Source organism: Cherax quadricarinatus, chromosome 21, assembly GCF_038502225.1.
Source record: "Cherax quadricarinatus isolate ZL_2023a chromosome 21, ASM3850222v1, whole genome shotgun sequence".
Classification (NCBI taxonomy): domain Eukaryota; kingdom Metazoa; phylum Arthropoda; class Malacostraca; order Decapoda; family Parastacidae; genus Cherax; species Cherax quadricarinatus.
The window spans coordinates 15491141-15513679 of record NC_091312.1 but is presented as its reverse complement, the minus strand read 5'-3'; the positions used below and the strand labels follow the sequence as shown (position 1 = coordinate 15513679).

The 22539-nt window shown below is 39.0% G+C and overlaps 1 protein-coding gene across 2 annotated transcripts in view; it reads left to right on the top strand.

Moving 5' to 3' along the window:
• Positions 1 to 237: 237 nt before the first annotated feature.
• Positions 238 to 22539, top strand: part of LOC128688991 (HEAT repeat-containing protein 5B) — a 255910-nt gene continuing 233608 nt past the window's right edge. Inside the window, exons 1-4 of one of the 2 annotated variants that reach the window (XM_070087248.1) lie at positions 238 to 365; positions 2552 to 2710; positions 6476 to 6687; positions 11743 to 12001. In XM_070087248.1, the coding sequence (XP_069943349.1) occupies positions 2582 to 2710; positions 6476 to 6687; positions 11743 to 12001 (600 nt within the window). In that variant the 5' untranslated portion in view covers positions 238 to 365; positions 2552 to 2581. The remainder of the gene's footprint in view (positions 366 to 2551; positions 2711 to 6475; positions 6688 to 11742; positions 12002 to 22539) is intronic. The other variant, XM_070087247.1, reaches the window with a different exon arrangement.

Below are 22539 nucleotides of genomic sequence, written 5' to 3'. Positions count from 1 at the left end.
TCTTGAGATCCAGAGACAGAAGGTACTCACGAATATCTAGGACTGGACAGTAATGTACATCAAAGGGGAATATTGTTTAACATGTAATGACTTCTTTTTCATATAAATGGTTGAGAACTATTGCGTTTTCAATTTTATAGTTTGATCTAAATTTATGTGAGTTTTTATAAGCATATATTTACCATTTTGTTTTGTTGTAATGTGCTCCAAAAAAGTTTTCCTGAAATTTCTTCTGGTCTTGTATGTTGTCCAGAGTGGCATAATGTCAGAACCTTCTGAGGCATAAGTGCATTCATCCTGCACAAGTTCTAAAGGATCAGATAATGGCAAAATAACCTGGTTGTCTGGATAAAAATAATTATCAAGTGAGTTGTAAGCATTCTTGGCTTCATTAGCATTTTAAGAGAATGGATTGAGGGTGAATATGTCGCAATTTCACGCTAGATTTTGTGCTAGTCTTGAGTAATTATTTCCTCGTCTCAGCATCATTCTAAGTTGTAACACTTATTAATAAAAACATTTTATATATAGTTTTATCATATTACATAAAGGGACTATAATTATCGACAACTACTCGGCGGAACGCGAGTGTTAGTAAGTAAGTAAGTTTATTCAGGTATACACAAATACAGTTACATAGAATTATCATACATAGCAGCATATGTGTAGAGAACCTAGGATAACCCAAAAAAGTCAGAGTGACAAAATATACAACCTATGTACAACACATTTAAGATATTTTGGTGTGAAATTTTTATTATGGGAAACATTAGTGACTGCATTTATTTTGGTTGTGCATCAGCTTTGATCCAGTCAAAGCAGAATTGGTACACTAATATTACAACTCTTGCTATCATCTAGAGTAGTAGAAACTACTAAGCAAGCTGCATGTATCATCTTAAAGAAGAGTAAGGTTAAGTTATATTAGGTTATTTTAGGTTGAGTTAAGTGGGTTTTGTTTGCTCATTTTCTCGTGCAAAGGGTAAAAAAAAATCTCGAATGCAAAACAAACTTAATGTTGTACAAGTCAAACTATAATTCATTAGACTCACGAAATCGTAATGACACGATTGCAAATAAACCATACCACGGGCGGGACTTGAACCCGCGGTCAGAGAGTCTCAAAACTCCAGACCGTCGCGTTAGCCACTGTACCAGCTAGCCACAATAAAATTCGTCCAACCAGGTATATTTCTACACCATAGGAAGGTTAGCACAGGCACCACTGTGACCACAAATGCAAGTTTTTACAGACGAATCTCCAGCTAGAGTGGCCGTGACAAACTCTAGCTCAAGTCCCCTCACTGCCGTCAACATGATTTCGTGAGTCATGTTGACGGTAGTGAGGGGACTGGAGCTAGAGTTCGTCGCGGCCACGCTAGCTGGAGATTTGTCTGTAAAAACTTGCGTTTGTGGTCACAGTGGTGCCTATGCTAACCTTCCTATGGTGTAGAAATATACCTAGTTGGACGAATCTTATTGTGGCTAGCTGGTACAGTGGCTAACACGACGGTCTGGAGTTTTGAGACTCTCTGACCGTGGGTTCAGTCCCGCCCGTGGTATGGTTTATAATTCATTACTGAAATCCACATAGTAGTATAGAAATAAGTTGTAAATTGTTACCCATAAAAGTCAATGTAGATGCGAGATATTTTTATGATAACATAGGATATGGCTCTGTGGCAGTGCAGTCATCTCATGCTGAGTGTTCATGGCTCAATCCCAGGAATGTGTGGAAACACTGGGCATGTTTCATTACTCCTGCAGCCCTTGTTTTCCTAGCAGTAAGTAGTAGGTACCTAGGTGTTAATCGACTGGTGTGGGTTGCATCCTGGGGACAAAATTACAGGACCCAGTGAAAATAAGGCAGTCCTTGATGATGCAGTGACTTTATTAGGTTATCTTGGGTGGCTAATCTTCCGGGTTAAAAAATTCAAAGAAATTTTAACTTATTCCTAAAGGACTCGGTTCCATCTATATCTCTACGTTGTATATGTCATATAGACATATACTATAAATTTTAAGATTAACTTAATATTCAAAGACAAATATGAAGTTAATCAAATGAAAGATTAGAAAGAGTTAAGTGTACAGTCACCAGTGTATTCCTATGAGAATTGTGCTGATTGTATGTGTTGTATAACTGTAAAATTGCCTGTAAATTCCTTTACAATTAATTAAATATTAACCCAGGCCATATAAAAACAATGCCTGCATTAATATTTACCTAAGAACATTAAAATAAATTAGTAATGTTTTGAACTTGAAATCTGTTGAACATCTTGTTGTAAAAAATATATGGATTTTTTTTTTTTTAATATAGGGTTCCTTTGGTGCACAAAAGATCTGTAAGTAGAGTTCTGGAACAAAATCCAGGAGAGGGCCCTGAATGTTCTATAACCACTGCAATTTTTGTTAGCACTCTGTAGGAAATTAAACACTGAAGACAACCCTACTCTGCTTCAGTTACTACATAATTAGATTATCATATATTTTTTCCTTCCCTCTTCTCTTTTCCTCAAGTACTGTACATGCTGAAATTGCATTTCAGTTTAATGTTGCAAGATAGTGCAGAACTACTATGATGGAGCTAAGTCATAGTCTGACCCTCAATGAGGAGGCACTCCAACAACTGCCACCTGCAAAACGGCCAATTTTCATATTTGAATGGCTTCGATTCTTGGACAAAGTGCTTGAAGCTGCAAACAAGGTTAGAATTTGACTTTACTAAGTGTACCGTTTATTACCAGCCCTACGTCACATTTTTTCCCTAAATGAATGTGCCTAGAGTTATACCCCATATCTTATAAGAACATACTACTACAAAAAATTATGTAAAAATAATTAGCGTAATGAAAAAGGTAAGTAAGAGCATAAGAATAAAGGAGCACTGCATTATACCTGCTGGCCCATGCTAGTCAGGTCCTGAAGTCCCACCATTCTTACTGCAGTAGACCTATTGGCCCATGCTAGGCCTTACACCCAACCATTATATGACACAGATTAAAGGACCATTGAAGTAGGCCTACTGTCCTATGCTACACAGGTCCTAGTCACATCAAACCATTATACAGTGGACTCTTGGTTAACGTAATTAATCCGTTCCAGAGAGCGTGTCTTATACCAAATCTAACTTAATCTGAATTAATTTTCCCCATAAGAAATAATGGAAATCCAATTAATTTGTTCCAGACACCCAAAAGTATTAAACAAAATAACTTTTTACATGAAATATACATTTTCCTACACAGAAAATAATGAGACATGCAGAATAAACAATACTAAAATGACATTTACCTTTATTGAAGACTTACTGATGAGTGATGAGATGGGAGGAGGGGAGAGGATAGAGGTGTATTAGTGTTTGGAAGGGGAATCCCCTTCCATAAGGTCTTCAGGTACCAAATCCTTTTCCGGAGTTACATCCCTTCTTTGTTTTTTAATGCCACTAGCACCAGCTTGAGAGTCACTGGACCCCTGTCACACTAAAAATCTGTCCAGGGAGCTCTGTTTCTGGCGTCTCTTAAGATTTCCCTAAAATGGGGCACAACATTGTCATTGTAGATGTTGCCAGCACTGCTTGCAACAGCTGTGTCAGGGTGATGTCCTTAACCTTTGAAGAAGGCACCTTCTTCCATCTCTCTTCCTCCTCCTCTGAAGGAAATTCCTGAGCTGTGGTCTGTTGGTGTTGCACCTCAAGCTCTTGCATCTCTGTAGTGGTTAGCTCTTAATCATTGTCCTCCACCAACTCTTCCACATCCTTCAAACTCACATCCAACCCCATGGAATTCCCCAATGCCACAATAGATTCCACAACTGGCATAGGGTCCTCAGGGTCAACCCCAAACCCTTCAAAATCCCTCTCTTGTACACATTCTGGCCACAATTTTCTCCAAGCAGAGTTCAAAGTCCTGCAAGTCAATCCCTCCCAAGCCTTACCTATAAGGTTTATGCAAGTGAGGATACTGAAGTGATCTTTCCAGAACTCTTTTAGGGTCAGTTCAGTGTCTTAAGGTCACTTCAAAGCACTTTTGAAACTGCTTTGGTGTACAGTTTTTTGAAATTTGAAATGACCTGCTGGTCCATGGGCTGGAGGAGAGTAGTAGTATTAGGGGGCAAGAATTTAACTTTGATGAAGCTAAACTCTGACACCATTCACTCTTCCAAGTCTGGAGGATGAGCAGGAGCATTGTCCATTAACAGGAGGCAGTTGAGTTCCAATTTATTTTCCAGGAGGTATTTTTTCACACTGGGGCCAAGCACGTCAAGGAACCAGTCAAGGAAAATATCCCTTGTGACCCATGCCTTACTGTTTGCCCTCCACATCACACACAGTTTAGGCTTGACAACACTGCTTTTCTTGAACACTTTGGGATTTTCAGAGTGATACACGAGTAAAGGCTTCACTTTGCAATCACCACTAGCATTACTATAAAACATGAGAGTTAGCCTGTCTTTCATAGGCTGGTGTCCTGGGAGTGCCTTTTCCTCCTGAATAATGTAGGTCCTGTTTGGCATTTTCTTCCAAAACAGGCCTGTTTCATCACAATTGAACACTTGTTGGGGTTTTAATTTTTCAGCCTCTTATGTACCCCTTGAAGTCCCGAATATACTTTTCAGCCGCTTCTTTTTCAGACCTGGCAGCCTCACTATGCCTTGTCACTCTGGGTATGCCACTACGGTTCTTAAATCTCTCAAACCAACCTTTGCTGGCCTTAAATTCACCAATATGAGCACTAGTTCCATGCATTTTCTTAAGAAGATCATCATGCAACTGCCTTGCCTTTTCACATAATTGACTGCGAAACACTATCTCCTGATAATGGCTTCTCGTTGATCCACAACAACAACCTCTCCACATCTTCGAGTATTTGCGATCTCTGTTTTGTAAGCATATTTGCACCTTTCACAATAACAGCTTCCTTGATTGCCTTCTTCTTGCCCAAGATAGTAGCGATGGTTGTATGGGGTTTGTTATACACCCTGGCCAGCTCGGAGACACACTCTCCGCTTTCGTATTTTGCAATGATCTCTTTCTTGAATTGTATAGTGTTTCTCACCCTCTTTACCAAAGGGCTGGCACTAGAAGCTTTCTTTGGGCCCATGGTGGCTAAAAACAATGGAATACACCTACCATCCGACATATGACCTGTTCGACTTACGACCACTTGACTTACGACTGTGCTTTTTATGCCAAATTTCTGAGAAATAAACAACTATTTGTGTTGTACACAGTGTTTATCCTAAACCTTATAGTATAAAATACAGTACTAACAACATAAAAAGTAAAGTAAAACATGAAATACCAAAATAAAACAATAAAATAAAGTCATTACAAAAATGTTTTGTTGATATTCAGTAGTAAAGTTCAACTTACGACCGGTTTCTCAGAACTGAACTCGGTCGTAAGTTGGATGGTAGGTGTAATACAAAATGTATCACATGTTTACTGGCTTGTAAACAATGGCACACTGGCTGTACATGGCGCGGCTGGGCCGCTCGTGGCACGTGGACACGTTCGGGACGAATGACTTTAACTGAGTTCTGTGTCATTAACTGAGCCAATATTTTGACGCAAAAAATTACTTAATCCGATGACGTTGTAATCCAGGGGTCCACTGTATAGCAAAATACTAAAAGAGCACTTCAGTAGGCCTATTGGCCCATACTAGGCAAGTCCTATTCATATTCAACAATTTTCACTCATAAATTTATCCAACATATTTTTAAAGCTACATAAAGCTTTAGCTTCAGTGATAAAAGGCAAGCCAGTAGGCAAGCAGGCATATGAGAAAAATCTCCCTAGTATGGGCCAGTAGGCTTATGGCTGAGTTCATAGGATATGAATACACTTCAAGTATTAACTACTAATGAAAAAAAAAATTTACTCCAATTTTTGAGGCCTGAAAATATAACCACTGTATCATATGGCAGGGGGTTATTTTTTCAGGCCTCTGACTGAGATAAAAGTATATTATGGCTTAGTGTAACTCAAGGATAGTAATATATGGTATATGTATAAATTTTTATTTATTTTTCATTACTGTTACATCAAGTAATAAAGCCTTTGCATAAACTATTTTTCATAGCTCAATTTTTTGCAAATACAGTTGGAAAAAGTACATCCAAAATTGAATGTCATGGACACATGAAAACAGAGCAATGTGCAAAAAATCAGCGTATGAACTTGTCGCCTAAAATCCACACTTATATTTTTCATGTATGTGTATGTACTGTATGTATACATGCATATGTAACCATGCATATGTATGTGTAATATATATCTGAATTTGTTTTTTCTGATAATTAAAACAGCATCATCAAATATTTTGTTTAACATTTTGTGGATTTGATGTAGAAGTAAGTTATGCACACTTTTTTTTTATTTTTTTTTTTTTGAATTGCAGTACAATATATTGTCATAAAAGAATAATCTTTTATGTTTTTCATAATTAAACATTGCTTTTCCTTATAGTCAGACATCAAAGGATGTCAGAAACAGTTGGTAGCTCAGCTGGTGGGGCAGATGAATGAGTCTCCTGGACCACCAACACGGAAATTAGTGGCACGGTGCTTAGCAACTCTCTTTAGTGTTGGGGACACTTTCCTTCTGTTTGATACTATCAACAAATGCAATGATGTGCTCAAGAACAAAGATGACTCCCCAAGCTACCTGCCGACAAGACTGTAAGCTGTGTGTCTTGCATTGCTTTCATATTCCCAGTACAGTGGAACCTCAAATATCGAACTTTCTTCGGTCCAGAAGACTGTTCGAGTGCCACTACTGAACGAATTTATTCCCATCAGGAATAATGTAAATTAGATTAGACCATTTAAGACCCTCAAAAATACACTTATAAAAGCACTTACAAAAATACACTTACATAATTGATTGAGTTGGGAGCAGTTCGATTTTTGAGGTTCCACTGTATAATATTTAAATGTTAGTGTGTATAATGTGTAAGCAAAGGGTTGAAAGCTTGTTTGTTGCAGTAGTACAGTATTGCAGCAAATGGGGTTACACTAGAGTTTTGAGTAGTTTTTGCTATGTTGAGAATAATAGATATTGTATATATAAATTTATTGTACACTATGTTTGACTTTTAAAGTAGTCAGTTAATTCCAGTGTAATATTCCTTCATTTTTTCTTTAAATTTTTTTTTTTATATACAGGTCGGCTGTCTCCCACTGAAGCAGGGTGAGCCAAAAAGAAAGAAAAAATCCCCCAAAAGAAAATACTTTCATCATCATTCAACACTTTCAACTCACACATAATCACTGTTTTTGCAGAGGTGCTCAGAACACAACAGTTTAGAAGCATATACGTATAAAGATACACAACATATCCCTCCAAACTGCCAATATCCCAAACCCCTCCTTTAAAGTGCAGGCATTGTACTTCCCACTTCCAGGACTCAAGTCCAGTTATATAAAAATAACCGGTTCTTTCAATAATAACCCTACCGTACACTTTTCCTGGTATACTCAGTAAACTAATTCCTCTATAATTTTTGCAGTATGAAAGACATAATCCTAGGTAGTAGGTTGGTAGACAGCAACCGCCCAGGGAGGTACTACCATCCTGCCAAGCAAGTGTAAAACGGAAACCTGTAATTGTTTTACATGATGGTATGATTGCTGGTGTCTTTTTTCTGTCTCGTAAACATGCAAGATTTCAGGTATGTCTTGCTATTTCTACTTACACTTAGGTCACACTACACATACCTATACAAGTACAGTATATGTATACACACATCCCTCTAGGTTTTCTTCTATTTTCTTTCTAGTTCTTGTTTTTGTTTATTTCCTCTTATCTCCATGGGGAAGTGGAACAGAACTCTTCCTCCGTAAGCCATGCATGTTGTAAGAGGCGACTAAAATGCCAGGAGCAAGGGCCTAGTAACCCCTTCTCCTGTGTAAATTACTAAATTGAAAAAGAGAAACTTTTTTCCTTTTTGGGCCACCATGCCTCGGTGGGATACGGCTGGTTTGTTGAAAGAAAGAAAGAAAGACGTAATTTTTGTCTTCAAAGAAAGTTATCATTTTAGTCAAAAGTTTGCTGCTTAATTTTCTCAGAATTTGAAGTTATTTATTTATTTATTATTATCACACCGGCCGATTCCCACCAAGGCAGGGTGGCCCGAAAAAGAAAAACTTTCACCATCATTCACTCCATCACTGTCTTGCCAGAAGGGTGCTTTACACTACAGTTTTTAAAACTGCAACATTAACACCCCTCCTTCAGAGTGCAGGCACTGTACTTCCCATCTCCAGAACTCAAGTCCGGCCTGCCGGTTTCCCTGAATCCCTTCATAAATGTTACTTTGCTCACACTCCAACAGCACGTCAAGTATTAAAAACCATTTGTCTCCATTCACTCCTATCAAACACGCTCACGCATGCCTGCTGGAAGTCCAAGCCCCTCGCACACAAAACCTCCTTTACCCCCTCCCTCCAACCCTTCCTAGGCCGACCCCTACCCCGCCTTCCTTCCACTACAGACTGATACACTCTTGAAGTCATTCTGTTTCGCTCCATTCTCTCTACATGTCCGAACCACCTCAACAACCCTTCCTCAGCCCTCTGGACAACAGTTTTGGTAATCCCGCACCTCCTCCTAACTTCCAAACTACGAATTCTCTGCATTTTATTCACACCACACATTGCCCTCAGACATGACATCTCCACTGCCTCCAGCCTTCTCCTCGCTGCAACATTCATCACCCACGCTTCACACCCATATAAGAGCGTTGGTAAAACTATACTCTCATACATTCCCCTCTTTGCCTCCAAGGACAAAGTTCTTTGTCTCCACAGACTCCTAAGTGCACCACTCACTCTTTTTCCCTCATCAATTCTATGATTCACCTCATCTTTCATAGACCCATCCGCTGACACGTCCACTCCCAAATATCTGAATACGTTCACCTCCTCCATACTCTCTCCCTCCAATCTGATATTCAATCTTTCATCACCTAATCTTTTTGTTATCCTCATAACCTTACTCTTTCCTGTATTCACCTTTAATTTTCTTCTTTTGCACACCCTACCAAATTCATCCACCAATCTCTGCAACTTCTCTTCAGAATCTCCCAAGAGCACAGTGTCATCAGCAAAGAGCAGCTGTGACAACTCCCACTTTGTGTGTGATTCTTTATCTTTTAACTCCACGCCTCTTGCCAAGACCCTCGCATTTACTTCTCTTACAACCCCATCTATAAATATATTAAACAACCACGGTGACATCACACATCCTTGTCTAAGGCCTACTTTTACTGGGAAAAAATTTCCCTCTTTCCTACATACTCTAACTTGAGCCTCACTATCCTCGTAAAAACTCTTCACTGCTTTCAGTAACCTACCTCCTACACCATACACTTGCAACATCTGCCACATTGCCCCCCTATCCACCCTGTCATACGCCTTTTCCAAATCCATAAATGCCACAAAGACCTCTTTAGCCTTATCTAAATACTGTTCACTTATATGTTTCACTGTAAACACCTGGTCCACACACCCCCTACCTTTCCTAAAGCCTCCTTGCTCATCTGCTATCCTATTCTCCGTCTTACTCTTAATTCTTTCAATTATAACTCTACCATACACTTTACCAGGTACACTCAACAGACTTATCCCCCTATAATTTTTGCACTCTCTTTTATCCCCTTTGCCTTTATACAAAGGAACTATACATGCTCTCTGCCAATCCCTAGGTACCTTACCCTCTTCCATACATTTATTAAATAATTGCACCAACCACTCCAAAACTATATCCCCACCTGCTTTTAACATTTCTATCTTTATCCCATCAATCCCGGCTGCCTTACCCCCTTTCATTTTACCTACTGCCTCACGAACTTCCCCCACACTCACAACTGGCTCTTCCTCACTCCTACAAGATGTTATTCCTCCTTGCCCTATACACGAAATCACAGCTTCCCTATCTTCATCAACATTTAACAATTCCTCAAAATATTCCTTCCATCTTCCCAATACCTCTAACTCTCCATTTAATAACTCTCCTCTCCTATTTTTAACTGACAAATCAATTTGTTCTCTAGGCTTTCTTAACTTGTTAATCTCACTCCAAAACTTTTTCTTATTTTCAACAAAATTTGTTGATAACATCTCACCCACTCTCTCATTTGCTCTCTTTTTACATTGCTTCACCACTCTCTTAACCTCTCTCTTTTTCTCCATATACTCTTCCCTCCTTGCATCACTTCTACTTTGTAAAAACTTCTCATATGCTAACTTTTTCTCCCTTACTACTCTCTTTACATCATCATTCCACCAATCGCTCCTCTTCCCTCCTGCACCCACTTTCCTGTAACCACAAACTTCTGCTGAACACTCTAACACTACATTTTTAAACCTACCCCATACCTCTTCGACCCCATTGCCTATGCTCTCATTAGCCCATCTATCCTCCAATAGCTGTTTATATCTTACCCTAACTGCCTCCTCTTTTAGTTTATAAACCTTCACCTCTCTCTTCCCTGATGCTTCTATTCTCCTTGTATCCCATCTACCTTTTACTCTCAGTGTAGCTACAACTAGAAAGTGATCTGATATATCTGTGGCCCCTCTATAAACATGTACATCCTGAAGTCTACTCAACAGTCTTTTATCTACCAATACATAATCCAACAAACTACTGTCATTTCGCCCTACATCATATCGTGTATACTTATTTATCCTCTTTTTCTTAAAATATGTATTACCTATAACTAAACCCCTTTCTATACAAAGTTCAATCAAAGGGCTCCCATTATCATTTACACCTGGCACCCCAAACTTACCTACCACACCCTCTCTAAAAGTTTCTCCTACTTTAGCATTCAAGTCCCCTACCACAATTACTCTCTCACTTGGTTCAAAGGCTCCTATACATTCACTTAACATCTCCCAAAATCTCTCTCTCTCCTCTGCATTCCTCTCTTCTCCAGGTGCATACACGCTTATTATGACCCACTTCTCGCATCCAACCTTTACTTTAATCCACATAATTCTTGAATTTACACATTCATATTCTCTTTTCTCCTTCCATAACTGATCATTTAACATTACTGCTACCCCTTCCTTTGCTCTAACTCTCTCAGATACTCCAGATTTAATCCCATTTATTTCCCCCCACTGAAACTCTCCTACCCCCTTCAGCTTTGTTTCGCTTAGGGCCAGGACATCCAACTTCTTTTCATTCATAACATCAGCAATCATCTGTTTCTTGTCATCCGCACTACATCCACGCACATTTAAGCAACCCAGTTTTATAAAGTTTTTCTTCTTCTCTTTTTTAGTAATTGTATACAGGAGAAGGGGTTACTAGCCCATTGCTCCCGGCATTTTAGTCGCCTCATACGACACGCATGGCTTACGGAGGAAAGATTCTTTTCCACTTCCCCATGGACAATAGAAGAAATAAAAAAGAACAAGAGCTATTTAGAAAAAGGAGAAAAACCTAGATGTATGTATATATATATATGCATGTGCGTGTCTGTGAAGTGTGACCAAAGTGTAAGTAGGAGTAGCAAGATATCCCTGTTATCTTAGCGTGTTTATGAGACAGAAAAAGAAACCAGCAATCCTACCATCATGCAAAACAGTTACAGGTTTTTGTTTCACAGTCATCTGGCAGGACGGTAGTACTTCCCTGGGTGGTTGCTGTCTACCAACCTACTACCTTTGAAGTATTTATTTGAAGTATTTATTAGTATTGCTTATCTTCTATTGTATTCACAGTGCTGCAGTTACATGTATTGGAGCAATGTATGAAAAACTTGGACGCATGATGGGACGCTCTTACGAAGAGACTGTGCAGATCTTAATCAAGGCTTTACGGAATGCAGAATCTCAGCTGAGAATTGAAATAATGATGACCCTGGAGAAGATAACTGCTGGCATGGGGTCAGCTGCAGGAAATGTACACAAGGATATATATAAGGCGGCCAAGATGGGGCTTACAGATCGTGCTTTGCCTGTGAGATGTGCATCTGCGCTTGTAAGGGCTCTTATGTTTGTGTAAAGCTAATGATTACGTATTATGTATTTGAAAATCAACTTTTTAACCCACAGCCTCTCTTTAATTTTGGATATATATTATGAGACGGACAAAAGAATTCATTGTGTTTCATTATTACATGCAGTACTGTCTATATACAGTAATATAGTATTGTATGTATGTTTTTTCAGTTATTAATCAAATCTTGGAGGAAATACTTACATTAGATAAAAATGTCCATATACTTCACATGGTCATTTTCTCTCATATTTCTATTAATATGAGCAGTTTAGTAGAGTATACAGTGGACCCCCGGTTTACGATATTATTTCATTCCAGAAGTATATTCAGGTGCCATTACTGAACAAATTTGTTCCCAGTAGGAATATTGTGAATTAGATTAGTCCATTTCAGACCCCCAAACATACACGTACAAACGCACTTACATAAATACACTTACATAATTGGTCGCATTGGGAGCTGATCATAAAGCGGGGGTCCACTGTATTGTACTTTACCCTTTGAGGGTCTGTCCTGTAATTCTGCGCCTTGTCCACAGGGTCCAAGAATTTAAAAAAAAAAAAAAAAAAAGGATTTTTTCTTATGAAATGGTAGAAAATCTTTTTTCTGAAGATAATTAAACAAAAGTACAAAATTTGATGAAAAATTGACGAAATTATGCTATTGCGAATTTTGTTTACTGTTGGTGATATTTACACATCAGCGATTTTTGCCTACTTTGACTCTTATAATTGAGGCCAATTACATTATTCCAGTCGACCAAATTCTTAGCTATTTCGTTAGTATCACATATATTTTATGGATTAAGTACAAGAAACTGCCCACTCATCTATTTCAACTACCCAATAAAGTGATCAGAAATTGGTAATTTGGCCAGTTTCACACGAAGTCAAAAATATTCCAATTTCAAAATAGGACCCAGAATGAACAGTGCAGGCATTCCTGGCACTAAAATTGCATTTCCTCTATTTATTAGTTGCATTTCCAGGCTTTACACATGAATTCCATTTTCATTTTTTTTTCACATAAAACATTTTTATTCACACCAAAAAGTAGAAGATTTACTGTTATGCAATATTGTATAAATAATATCACCGCATTTGTGAACGCACATTAAACCCCCAACTGAGAGAGAGAATGAGAGAGAGAGAATGAGAGAGAGAGAATGAGAGAGAGAGAATGAGAGAGAGAGAATGAGAGAGAGAGAGAGAATGAGAGAGAGAGAGAGAATGAGAGAGAGAGAGAGAATGAGAGAGAGAGAGAGAATGAGAGAGAGAGAGAATGAGACAGAATGAGAGAGAGAGAGAATGAGAGAGAGAGAGAATGAGAGAGAGAGAGAATGAGAGAGAGAGAGAATGAGAGAGAGAGAGAATGAGAGAGAGAGAGAATGAGAGAGAGAGAGAATGAGAGAGAGAGAGAATGAGAGAGAGAGAGAGAATGAGTACATGAGAGAGGACACTTGCAGAGTTCTGTAAAGAAACCAGGCGAATGCAAGTTTTGTAAACAAACCAAGCAAAAATGTCTGGCTTGTGTACAAGTTACATTGTGTACAAGTTATCTCTACGTTGATACGGTAGAATAAATAAAGAGGAACACTCCCATTCTCATGTAACACCATTTTTTAGAAGAAATGACGCTCTGAAGGCATATGAAAGGAATAATTTTCTACAGTTACCCCTGGTTATTTTTATATAGCCGGACTTGAGTCTTGGAAATGGGAAGTACAATGCCTGCACTTTAAAGGAGGGGTTTGGGATATTGGCAGTTTGGAGGGGTATGTTGTGTATCTTTATATGTATATGCTTCTTAACTGTTGTATTCTGAGCTCCTCTGAGTGAGTGAGGTGAAAGTATTGAATGATGATGAAAGTATTTTCTTTTTGGGTCACCCTGCCTCGGTGGGAGATGGCCGACTTGTTAAAAAAAAAAAAAAAAAAAAAATACAACCAGTAATACGTTTTCTCTTATGTTGGACTAGAGTAACACGTTTTCTCTTATGTTGGACTAGAGTAACACGTTTTCTCTTATGTTGGACTAGAGTAACACGTTTTCTCTTATGTTGGACTAGAGTAACACGTTTTCTCTTATGTTGGACTAGAGTATCACGTTTTCTCTTATGTTGGACTAGAGAAAACGTTATTCTTGCCATCACTTGTACAAGTTGTCTGGCTACCACATTTCATATTTGTTTTTTTATTCTACTGTAGGGTGTATTTAACATCTTTATATGTTATGTATCATGTTTTATATAATTTTGAAAAAATATCATAGATGGATTAATGAAAATGTTTATATTAACCCTTTCAGGGTCCAAGGCCCAAATCTGGAGTCACGCACCAGTGTCCAAGAATTTTCAAAAAAAAAATTTGTTATTTTTTCTTATGAAATCGTAGAGAATCTTTTTGTGAAGGTAATAAAACAAAAAGTACGAAATTTGGTGGAAAATTGACGAAATTATGCTCTCGCGAATTTTGATGTGTCAGCGATATTTACGAATCAGCGATTTTGCCGACTTTGACTCCCATTTTAGGCCAATTACCTTATTCCAATCAACCAAATTCTTAGCTATTTCACTAGTATTACTTCTATTCTATCGATTGAGCACAAGAAATCGCCAAGTCAACTGTTTCAACTACAAAATAAAGTGATCGGAAATTGTTAATTTGGCCAATTTAACACAAAGTTCAAAATATTCCAGTTTCAAAATAGGGTCCAGAATAAACAATGTAGGCATTCCTGGCACTAAACTAACATTTCCTCTGTTCATTACTTATGTTTTGAGGCTTTACAAATAAATTCCATTTTGATTTTTTATTCACATAATGAATTTTTATTCACACCAAAAAATAGAAGATTTACTGTTATTCAATACTGTAATAATTGTATAAATATCATCACCATATTTGTGAATGTATATTAGACCCACCAGCTGACGTGTATTAGATGTGTGAGGTCGTTTGTTTACTCTTGAATATCGGCAAAAATTTAACATTTCCGCTACTTTGAGCTCAGTTTCAAGCCATTTCCAGTGCTAAAACCAATCAAAATCATCTCTATTTCTGTAATATGTCTTCCATTCTATCAAATGAGACCAAGAAATCGCAAATACAACTATAAAAAACATACGAAAAAACACTGCAAAGTTGCTGTTTCAATCGAAAAATCATGATTTCATTTTTTTCTCTCATTATACACAGTGTGCTGCAGGATCTGTTTTATGTGGTGCACACATACCACATATATGTATTCTCTCATATCTAGGCCCAAATGTACCACTCACAGTTTATCAGAGTGAGCTGAGCTCATGGCGTAGATCTACGGTTTGGACACTCACCATAAAGCCGTAGATCTACGGGACGGACCCTGAAAGGGTTAATGTAATATACGACATTTAATGAGACTCAGTGATTATTATTGAGTATTATTATTATTACTAATATGGCATCACTTGTACAAGTCGTCTGGATACCACATCTTGTATTTGTATATTCTACTGTGGGTGTATTTACCATCTTAATATGCTATATATACTAGTGTGTATTATATAATTTTGAAAAATATCATAGATGGATTAATGAAAATGTGTATACAGTGGTCCCTCAATTATCGTCCTTAATCCGTTCCTGGAAGTGGGACTATTATCGAAATAGACGATTTTCGAATCAATTTTCCCCATAAGAAATAATGTAAATCCAATTAATTCGTTCCAGACACCCAGAAGTATCGACAACAATTTTTTTTTTTACCTAAAAGATAGATTTACATGCACAAAAGAATGAACATTCAACATGACAGTTACCTTTATTGAAGGCTGTTGTTGATGAATGGAAGACAGGGAGGAGGAGAGAGAGAGAGAGAGAGAAAAGAGGTTATTGTTTGGAAGGGGAATCCCCCTCCATAAGGACTTTAGGTCACTTCAGGGGTCACTTCCCAAGCATAAATATAGATTTACATGCAGATAAAAAAGTGAAGGGGTTGGATAAGTTGGACTTGCAAAGCACTAATTTAAAGTTTATGTATAAATAAACATTGGTAATAGGGGTAGTTACATGAGTGGATTACAGAGTCTACCACTAGTAGAGTGATTCGGGAAGCTAAAACATTGAGTAGTTTCAAATTTAGGTTGGATAAATACACGAGTGAGACGGGTTGGATTTGAGCCGGACTTGCACCTGAGCTTATTGCTTGGGTAGCATTTGTTTTGTTAGTGGGTTGGATTTGTGAAGGACCGGCCTAGTATGGGCCAACAGGCTTATTGCAGTATTCCTTCTTTCTTACATTCTATGGCTTGGGTAATTTCAAATTTAGGTTGGATAAATACACGAGTGAGACGGGTTGGATTTGAGTCGGACTTGCACCTGAGCTTATTGCTTGGGTAGCATTTGTTCTGTTAGTGAGTTGGATTTGTGAAGGACCAGCCTAGTATGGGCCAACAGGCTTATTGCAGTGTTCCTACTTTCTTAAGTTCTTATTTAACATCACACTTACCAGTAGGGTGATCGAGGCTAGGGCCTTGGGTAGGTTTAAGAGGAGATTGGACAAATATGTGAGTGGGAGGAGCTGAGTTTGATTTGTCATTGGGTACGGGAGTAAATTCTTGGGTAGCCTTGGGTAGAGGTCATTTTGATAAGGACCTGCCTTGTATGGGCCAGTAGACCTGCAGTGTTCTTCCATAGTTATGTTCTTTGTGGGAAGGATTGTAAAGGACCTGCCTAGTATGGGCCAACAGGCCTACTGCAGTGTTCCTCCTTTCTTATGTTCTTATTGGAGACTTGTTTGTGTGAGGGAGGGATGGCAAGTTTATTGTTGGAGAATATGACACTAATATCAACTCTACAGCTTATTTATCTATCACAATTCAACTAATATGACATAATAAACAATATTAATAACATAGAAACATGGAATATACTCTAGAATGAATGAAGTAAGTCATTACGTATGTCACGAGAAGTGTTGTGTTGTGTTGGTGGGTATATAAGGGCCACTGAGAGTAAGCCGTCCATAATGGTGGTGAAGCAGCAGCTGAGGCGGTGGTGTTTTCTGTAGCCCTATATAACTCCAACAACATTGGAGGAGTTGGTAGAATCGCTGAATCACTAAAGAAGGAACCCTATACCACCATCACTACGACCTTCTACCACTATTACAACTGTTACCACCATCACTACCACCATCAACCACTATCACAACTGCTTCCACTTTACCACCACCACCACCTTTGTATTTTTATGCAAACTTTTTCATAAATTATGTGTGTTTCTCACATTCTTTACCCAAGGGCTGGCACTAGAAGCTTTCTTTGGAACCATGGTAGCTTATTTAGCACTTGCAAGCACTAAAATCAATGGAATATTATGAAATATTTCGCAGGAGCATGTGAGGGGACCGTTGCTCACTGGTAAACAATGGCACACTGGCTGGGAAGGCAGGCCCAGATGGCTGAGAGCGTGAGTATGCGTCACGGACGAAGGACGATTAGCGAGTTAACGGACCATTTGCGAGCCAATGTTTAGACAAAATAACGGGACTATTTCCGAAATGGACGACTTTCAGGCCGGATGATTATTGAGGGACCACTGTATTAACATAATATACAACATTTAATAAGACTCGGTGATTATTATTATTGTCATTACTAATATGGCATCTGGGACATAAGGCACTGTTACTGATTTTAATGTGTACCTGCATGCCAGCACAGTGTGTAAGTTTATTCAGGTGCAGGTATACATAAGTTATGCATGGGGAAGTGGAACAGACTTCTTCCTCCGTAAGCCATGCGTGTCATAAGAGGCGACTAAAATGTCGGGAGCAAGGGGCTAGTAACCCTTCTCCTGTATGTGTTACTAAATTTAAAAGGAGAAACTTATGTTTTTCCTTTTGGGCCACCCCACCTCAGTGGGATACGGCTGGTACATTGAAAGAAAGTATACATAAGTATAATTATCAGAGTAGTATATATAAAATATGAAATAACTTTTAAAAACACTTGAAATTTTGGAGTTTCCAGACATAATGGTGAGACATGGTGCTTACGGAGCTCATGGAGAATGTAAACAAGTCGATGGGGTGCGGTGACAGTATTAGAAAGTCAGGCAGGGGAACTGTATAGCAAGTTTTGGTCATAATTTGAAATGACCGTATTAATGGAATGCTGTAAAGCGAAACGCCATAAAGTGGGGCCCTACTGTACTTGCCTGTACCTGTACATAAGTAAACTTACACACTGCTAGCATGCAGGTACACATAAAATCACTAAGAGTGTCTTATTAGTCTTGAAGATGCCATATTAATAATAATCTCACTGAGGAGCATTAAATATCGTATAAAACGTTAGTATAGAATTTTGCTTAATCCATCTAAATACACCCCACAGTAGAATAAATTAACACAACTATGAGATGTGGTAGCCAGGTGACTTGTAGGACTTGTGGTAGCCAGGCGACTTGTAGTCCAACATCAGAGAAAATGTGTTCTCTCTAATATTATTGGGGAGTGATGGGCTAGTAACCCCTTCTCCTGTAGACATTTACTAAAAAAGAGAAGAAGAAAAACTTAATAAAACTGGGATGCTTGAATGTGCGTGGATGTAGTGCGGATGACAAGAAACAGATGATTGCTGATGTTATGAACGAAAAGAAGTTGGATGTCCTGGCCCTAAGCGAAACAAAGCTGAAGGGGGTAGGGGAGTTTCGGTGGGGGGAAATAAATGGGATTAAATCTGGAGTATCTGAGAGAGTTAAAGCTAAGGAAGGGGTAGCAGCCGTAATGTTGAAGGATCAGTTATGGAAGGAGAAAAGAAAATATGAATGTGTAAATTCAAGGATTATGTGGATTAAAGTAAAGGTTGGATGCGAAAAGTGGGTCATAATAAGCGTGTATGCACCTGGAGAAGAGAGAGATTTTGGGAGATGTTAAGTGAATGTATAGGAGCCTTTGAACCAAGTGAGAGAGTAATTGTGGTAGGGGACCTGAATGCTAAAGTAGGAGAAACTTTTAGAGAGGGTGTGGTAGGTAAGTTTGGGGTGCCAGGTGTGAATGATAATGGGAGCCCTTTGATTGAACTTTGTAGCTACACTGAGAGTAAAAGGTAGATGGGATACAAGGAGAATAGAAGCATCAGGGAAGAGAGAGGTGAAGGTTTATAAACTAAAAGAGGAGGCAGTTAGGGTAAGATATAAACAGTTACTGGAGGATAGATGGGCTAATGAGAGCATAGGCAGTGAGGTCGAAGAGGTATGGGGTAAGTTTAAAAATGTAGTGTTAGAGTGTTCAGCAGAAGTTTGTGGTTACAGGAAAGTGAGTGCGGGAGGGAAGAGGAGCGATTGGTGGAATGATGATGTAAAGAGAGAAGTAAGGGAGAAAAAGTTAGCATATGAGAAGTTTTTACAAAGTAGAAGTGATGCAAGGAGGGAAGAGTATATGGAGAAAAAGAGAGAGGTTATGAGAGTGGTGAAGCAATGTAGAAAGAGAGCAAATGAGAGAGTGGGTGAGATGTTATCAACAAATTTTGTTCAAAATAAGAAAAAGTTTTGGAGTGAGATTAACAAGTTAAGGAAGCCTAGAGAACAAATGAATTTGTCAGTTAAAAATAGGTGAGGAGAGTTATTAAATGGAGAGTTAGAGGTATTGGGAAGATGGAGGGAATATTTTGAGGAATTGTTAAATGTTGATGAAGATAGGGAAGCTGTGATTTCGTGTATAGGGCAAGGAGGAATAACATCTTGTAGGAGTGAGGAAGAGCCAGTTGCGAGTGTGGGGGAAGTTCGTGGGGCAGTAGGTAAAATGAAAGGGGGTAAGGCAACCGGGATTGATGGGATAAAGATAGAAATGTTAAAAGCAGGTGGGGATATAATTTTGGAGTGGTTGGTGCAATTATTTAATAAATGTATGGAAGAGGGTAAGGTACCTAGGGATTGGCAGAGAGCATGCATAGTTCCTTTGTATAAAGGCAAAGGGGACAAAAGAGAGTGCAAAAATTATAGGGGGATAAGTCTGTTGAGAATACCTGGTAAAGTGTATGGTAGAGTTATTATTAAAAGAATTAAGAGTAAGGCGGAGAATTTGATAGCAGATGAACAAGGAGGCTTTAGAAAAGGTAGGGGGTGTGTGGACCAGGTATTTACAGTGAAACATATAAGTGAACAGTATTTAGATTAGGCTAAAGAGGTTTTTGTGGCATTTATGGATTTGGAAAAGGCATAAGACAGGTTGGATAGGGGGGCAATGTGGCAGATGTTGCAGGTGTATGGTGTAGGAGGTAGGTTACTGAAAGCAGTGAAGAGTTTATACGAGGATAGTGAGGCTCAAGTTAGAGTATGTAGGAAAGGGAGATTATTTCCCAGTAAAAGTAGGCCTTAGACAAGGATGTGTGATGTCACCATGGTTGTTTAATATATTTATAGATGGGGTTGTAAGAGAAGTGAATGCGAGGGTCTTGGCAAGAGGCGTAGAGTTAAAAGATAAAGAATCACACATAAAGTGGGAGTTGTCACAATTGCTCTTTGCTGATGACACTGTGCTCTTGGGAGATTCTGAAGAGAAGTTGCAGAGGTTGGTGGATGAATTTGGTAGGGTATGCAAAAGAAGAAAATTAAAAGTGAATACAGGAAAGAGTAAGGTTTATGAGGATAACAAAAAGATTAGGTGATGAAAGACTGGATATCAGATTGGAGGGAGAGAGTATGGAGGAGGTGAATGTATTCAGATATTTGGGAGTGGACGTGTCAGTGGATGGGTCATAGAATTGATGAGGGGAAAAGGGTGAGCGGTGCACTTAGGAGTCTGTGGAGACAAAAAACTTTGTCATTGGAGGCAAAGAGGGGAATGTATGAGAGTATAGTTTTACCAACGCTCTTATATGGGTGTGAAGCATGGGTGATGAATGTTGCAGCGAGGAGAAGGCTGGAGGCAGTGGAAATGTCATGTCTGAGGGCAATGTGTGGTGTGAATATAATGCAGAGAATTCGTAGCTTGGAAGTTAGGAGGAGGTGCGGGATTACCAAAACTGTTGTCCAGAGGGCTGAGGAAGGGTTGTTGAGGTGGTTAGGACATGTAGAGAGAATGGAGCAAAACAGAATGACTTCAAGAGTGTATCAGTCTGTAGTGGAAGGAAGGCGGGGTAGGGGTCAGCGTAGGAAAGGTTGGAGGGAGGGGGTAAAGGAGGTTTTGTGTGCGAGGGGCTTGGACTTCCAGCAGGCATGCGTGAGCGTGTTTGATAGGAGTGAATGGAGACAAATGGTTTTTAATACTTGACGTGCTGTTGGAGTGTGAGCAAAGTAACATTTATGAAGGGATTCAGGGAAACCGGCAGGCCGGACTTGAGTCCTGGAGATGGGAAGTACAGTGCCTGCACTCTGAAGGAGGGGTGTTAATGTTGCAGTTTAAAAACTGTAGTGTAAAGCACCCTTCTGGCAAGACAGTGATGGAGTGAATGATGGTGAAAGTTTTTCTTTTTCGGGCCACCCTGCCTTGGTGGGAATCGGCCAGTGTGTTAATAAAAAATAAAAAATAACTAGAAAATTGTTCCTTTCGTATGCCTTCACTCAAAGCGCCATTTCTTCTGAAAATGGTGTTATACGAGAATGGGAGTGTTTCTCTTTATTTATTCTACTGTATCAACGTGGAGACAACTTGTACACAATGTAAAGCGATGAAAACCAGACGTGTTTGCCTGGTTTGTTTACATTACATGTGGGTGGGGTGGTGAGGGCTACCCTGGCTGGCTACATGCTTCCCAAACCTGACTAACTCACTTCTCACCCTAAATTAAGACTACAAATATTTTAAGGTAATTAATGAATGTACTGTATATGTATTCTGTCACTCTGGGAAGCTTTAATTAAATGTAGTATATTACATGTGGATGAGGAGGGCTGACCTGGCTGGCTACCATACCTCCTAACCCTGACTTCCTACAAATTAAACTCGCCTCTCACCCTACATTAAGACTACAAATATTTTAACGTAAGTAATGGGTGTACCGTGTGTGTCATTTACTTTTTATTGTTTTTAATGCCTAGTTCTGTTACTAACATAACATATGTTAGTGTAAACTTGTTACCTGGCATTTATATGCATTTATAAGTGGAAAAAATGGCGTTCTACTTTCCGGCGATGTCTGCTTTCCAGCAGTAGCCTGGAACATAACCTGCCGTATAAGTGGGGCCCTACTGTATATGTTTCTTACATTGTGTCACTAGTGTTTTTAGCATATTTGATATTCAGGGTGACCCCTAGATGCAGTACTACTACTACCATAAGCCCCCACTCAACAACAATTTGTTCTTAAGCCAAATTAATTTTACATATTTTTTGGAGGCTCTCTTGATGCTGATTGAGGACTCATGATCCAGGGAATTAGCACTACCCTTCTCTCTCTCTCTCTCTCTCTCTCTCTCTCTCTCTCTCTCTTTGTCTCTCTCTCTCTCTCTCTCTCTCTCTCTCTCTCTCTCTCTCTCTCTCTCTCTCTCTCTCTCTCTCTCTCTCTCTTTCTCTGTCTCTTTGTCTCTCTGT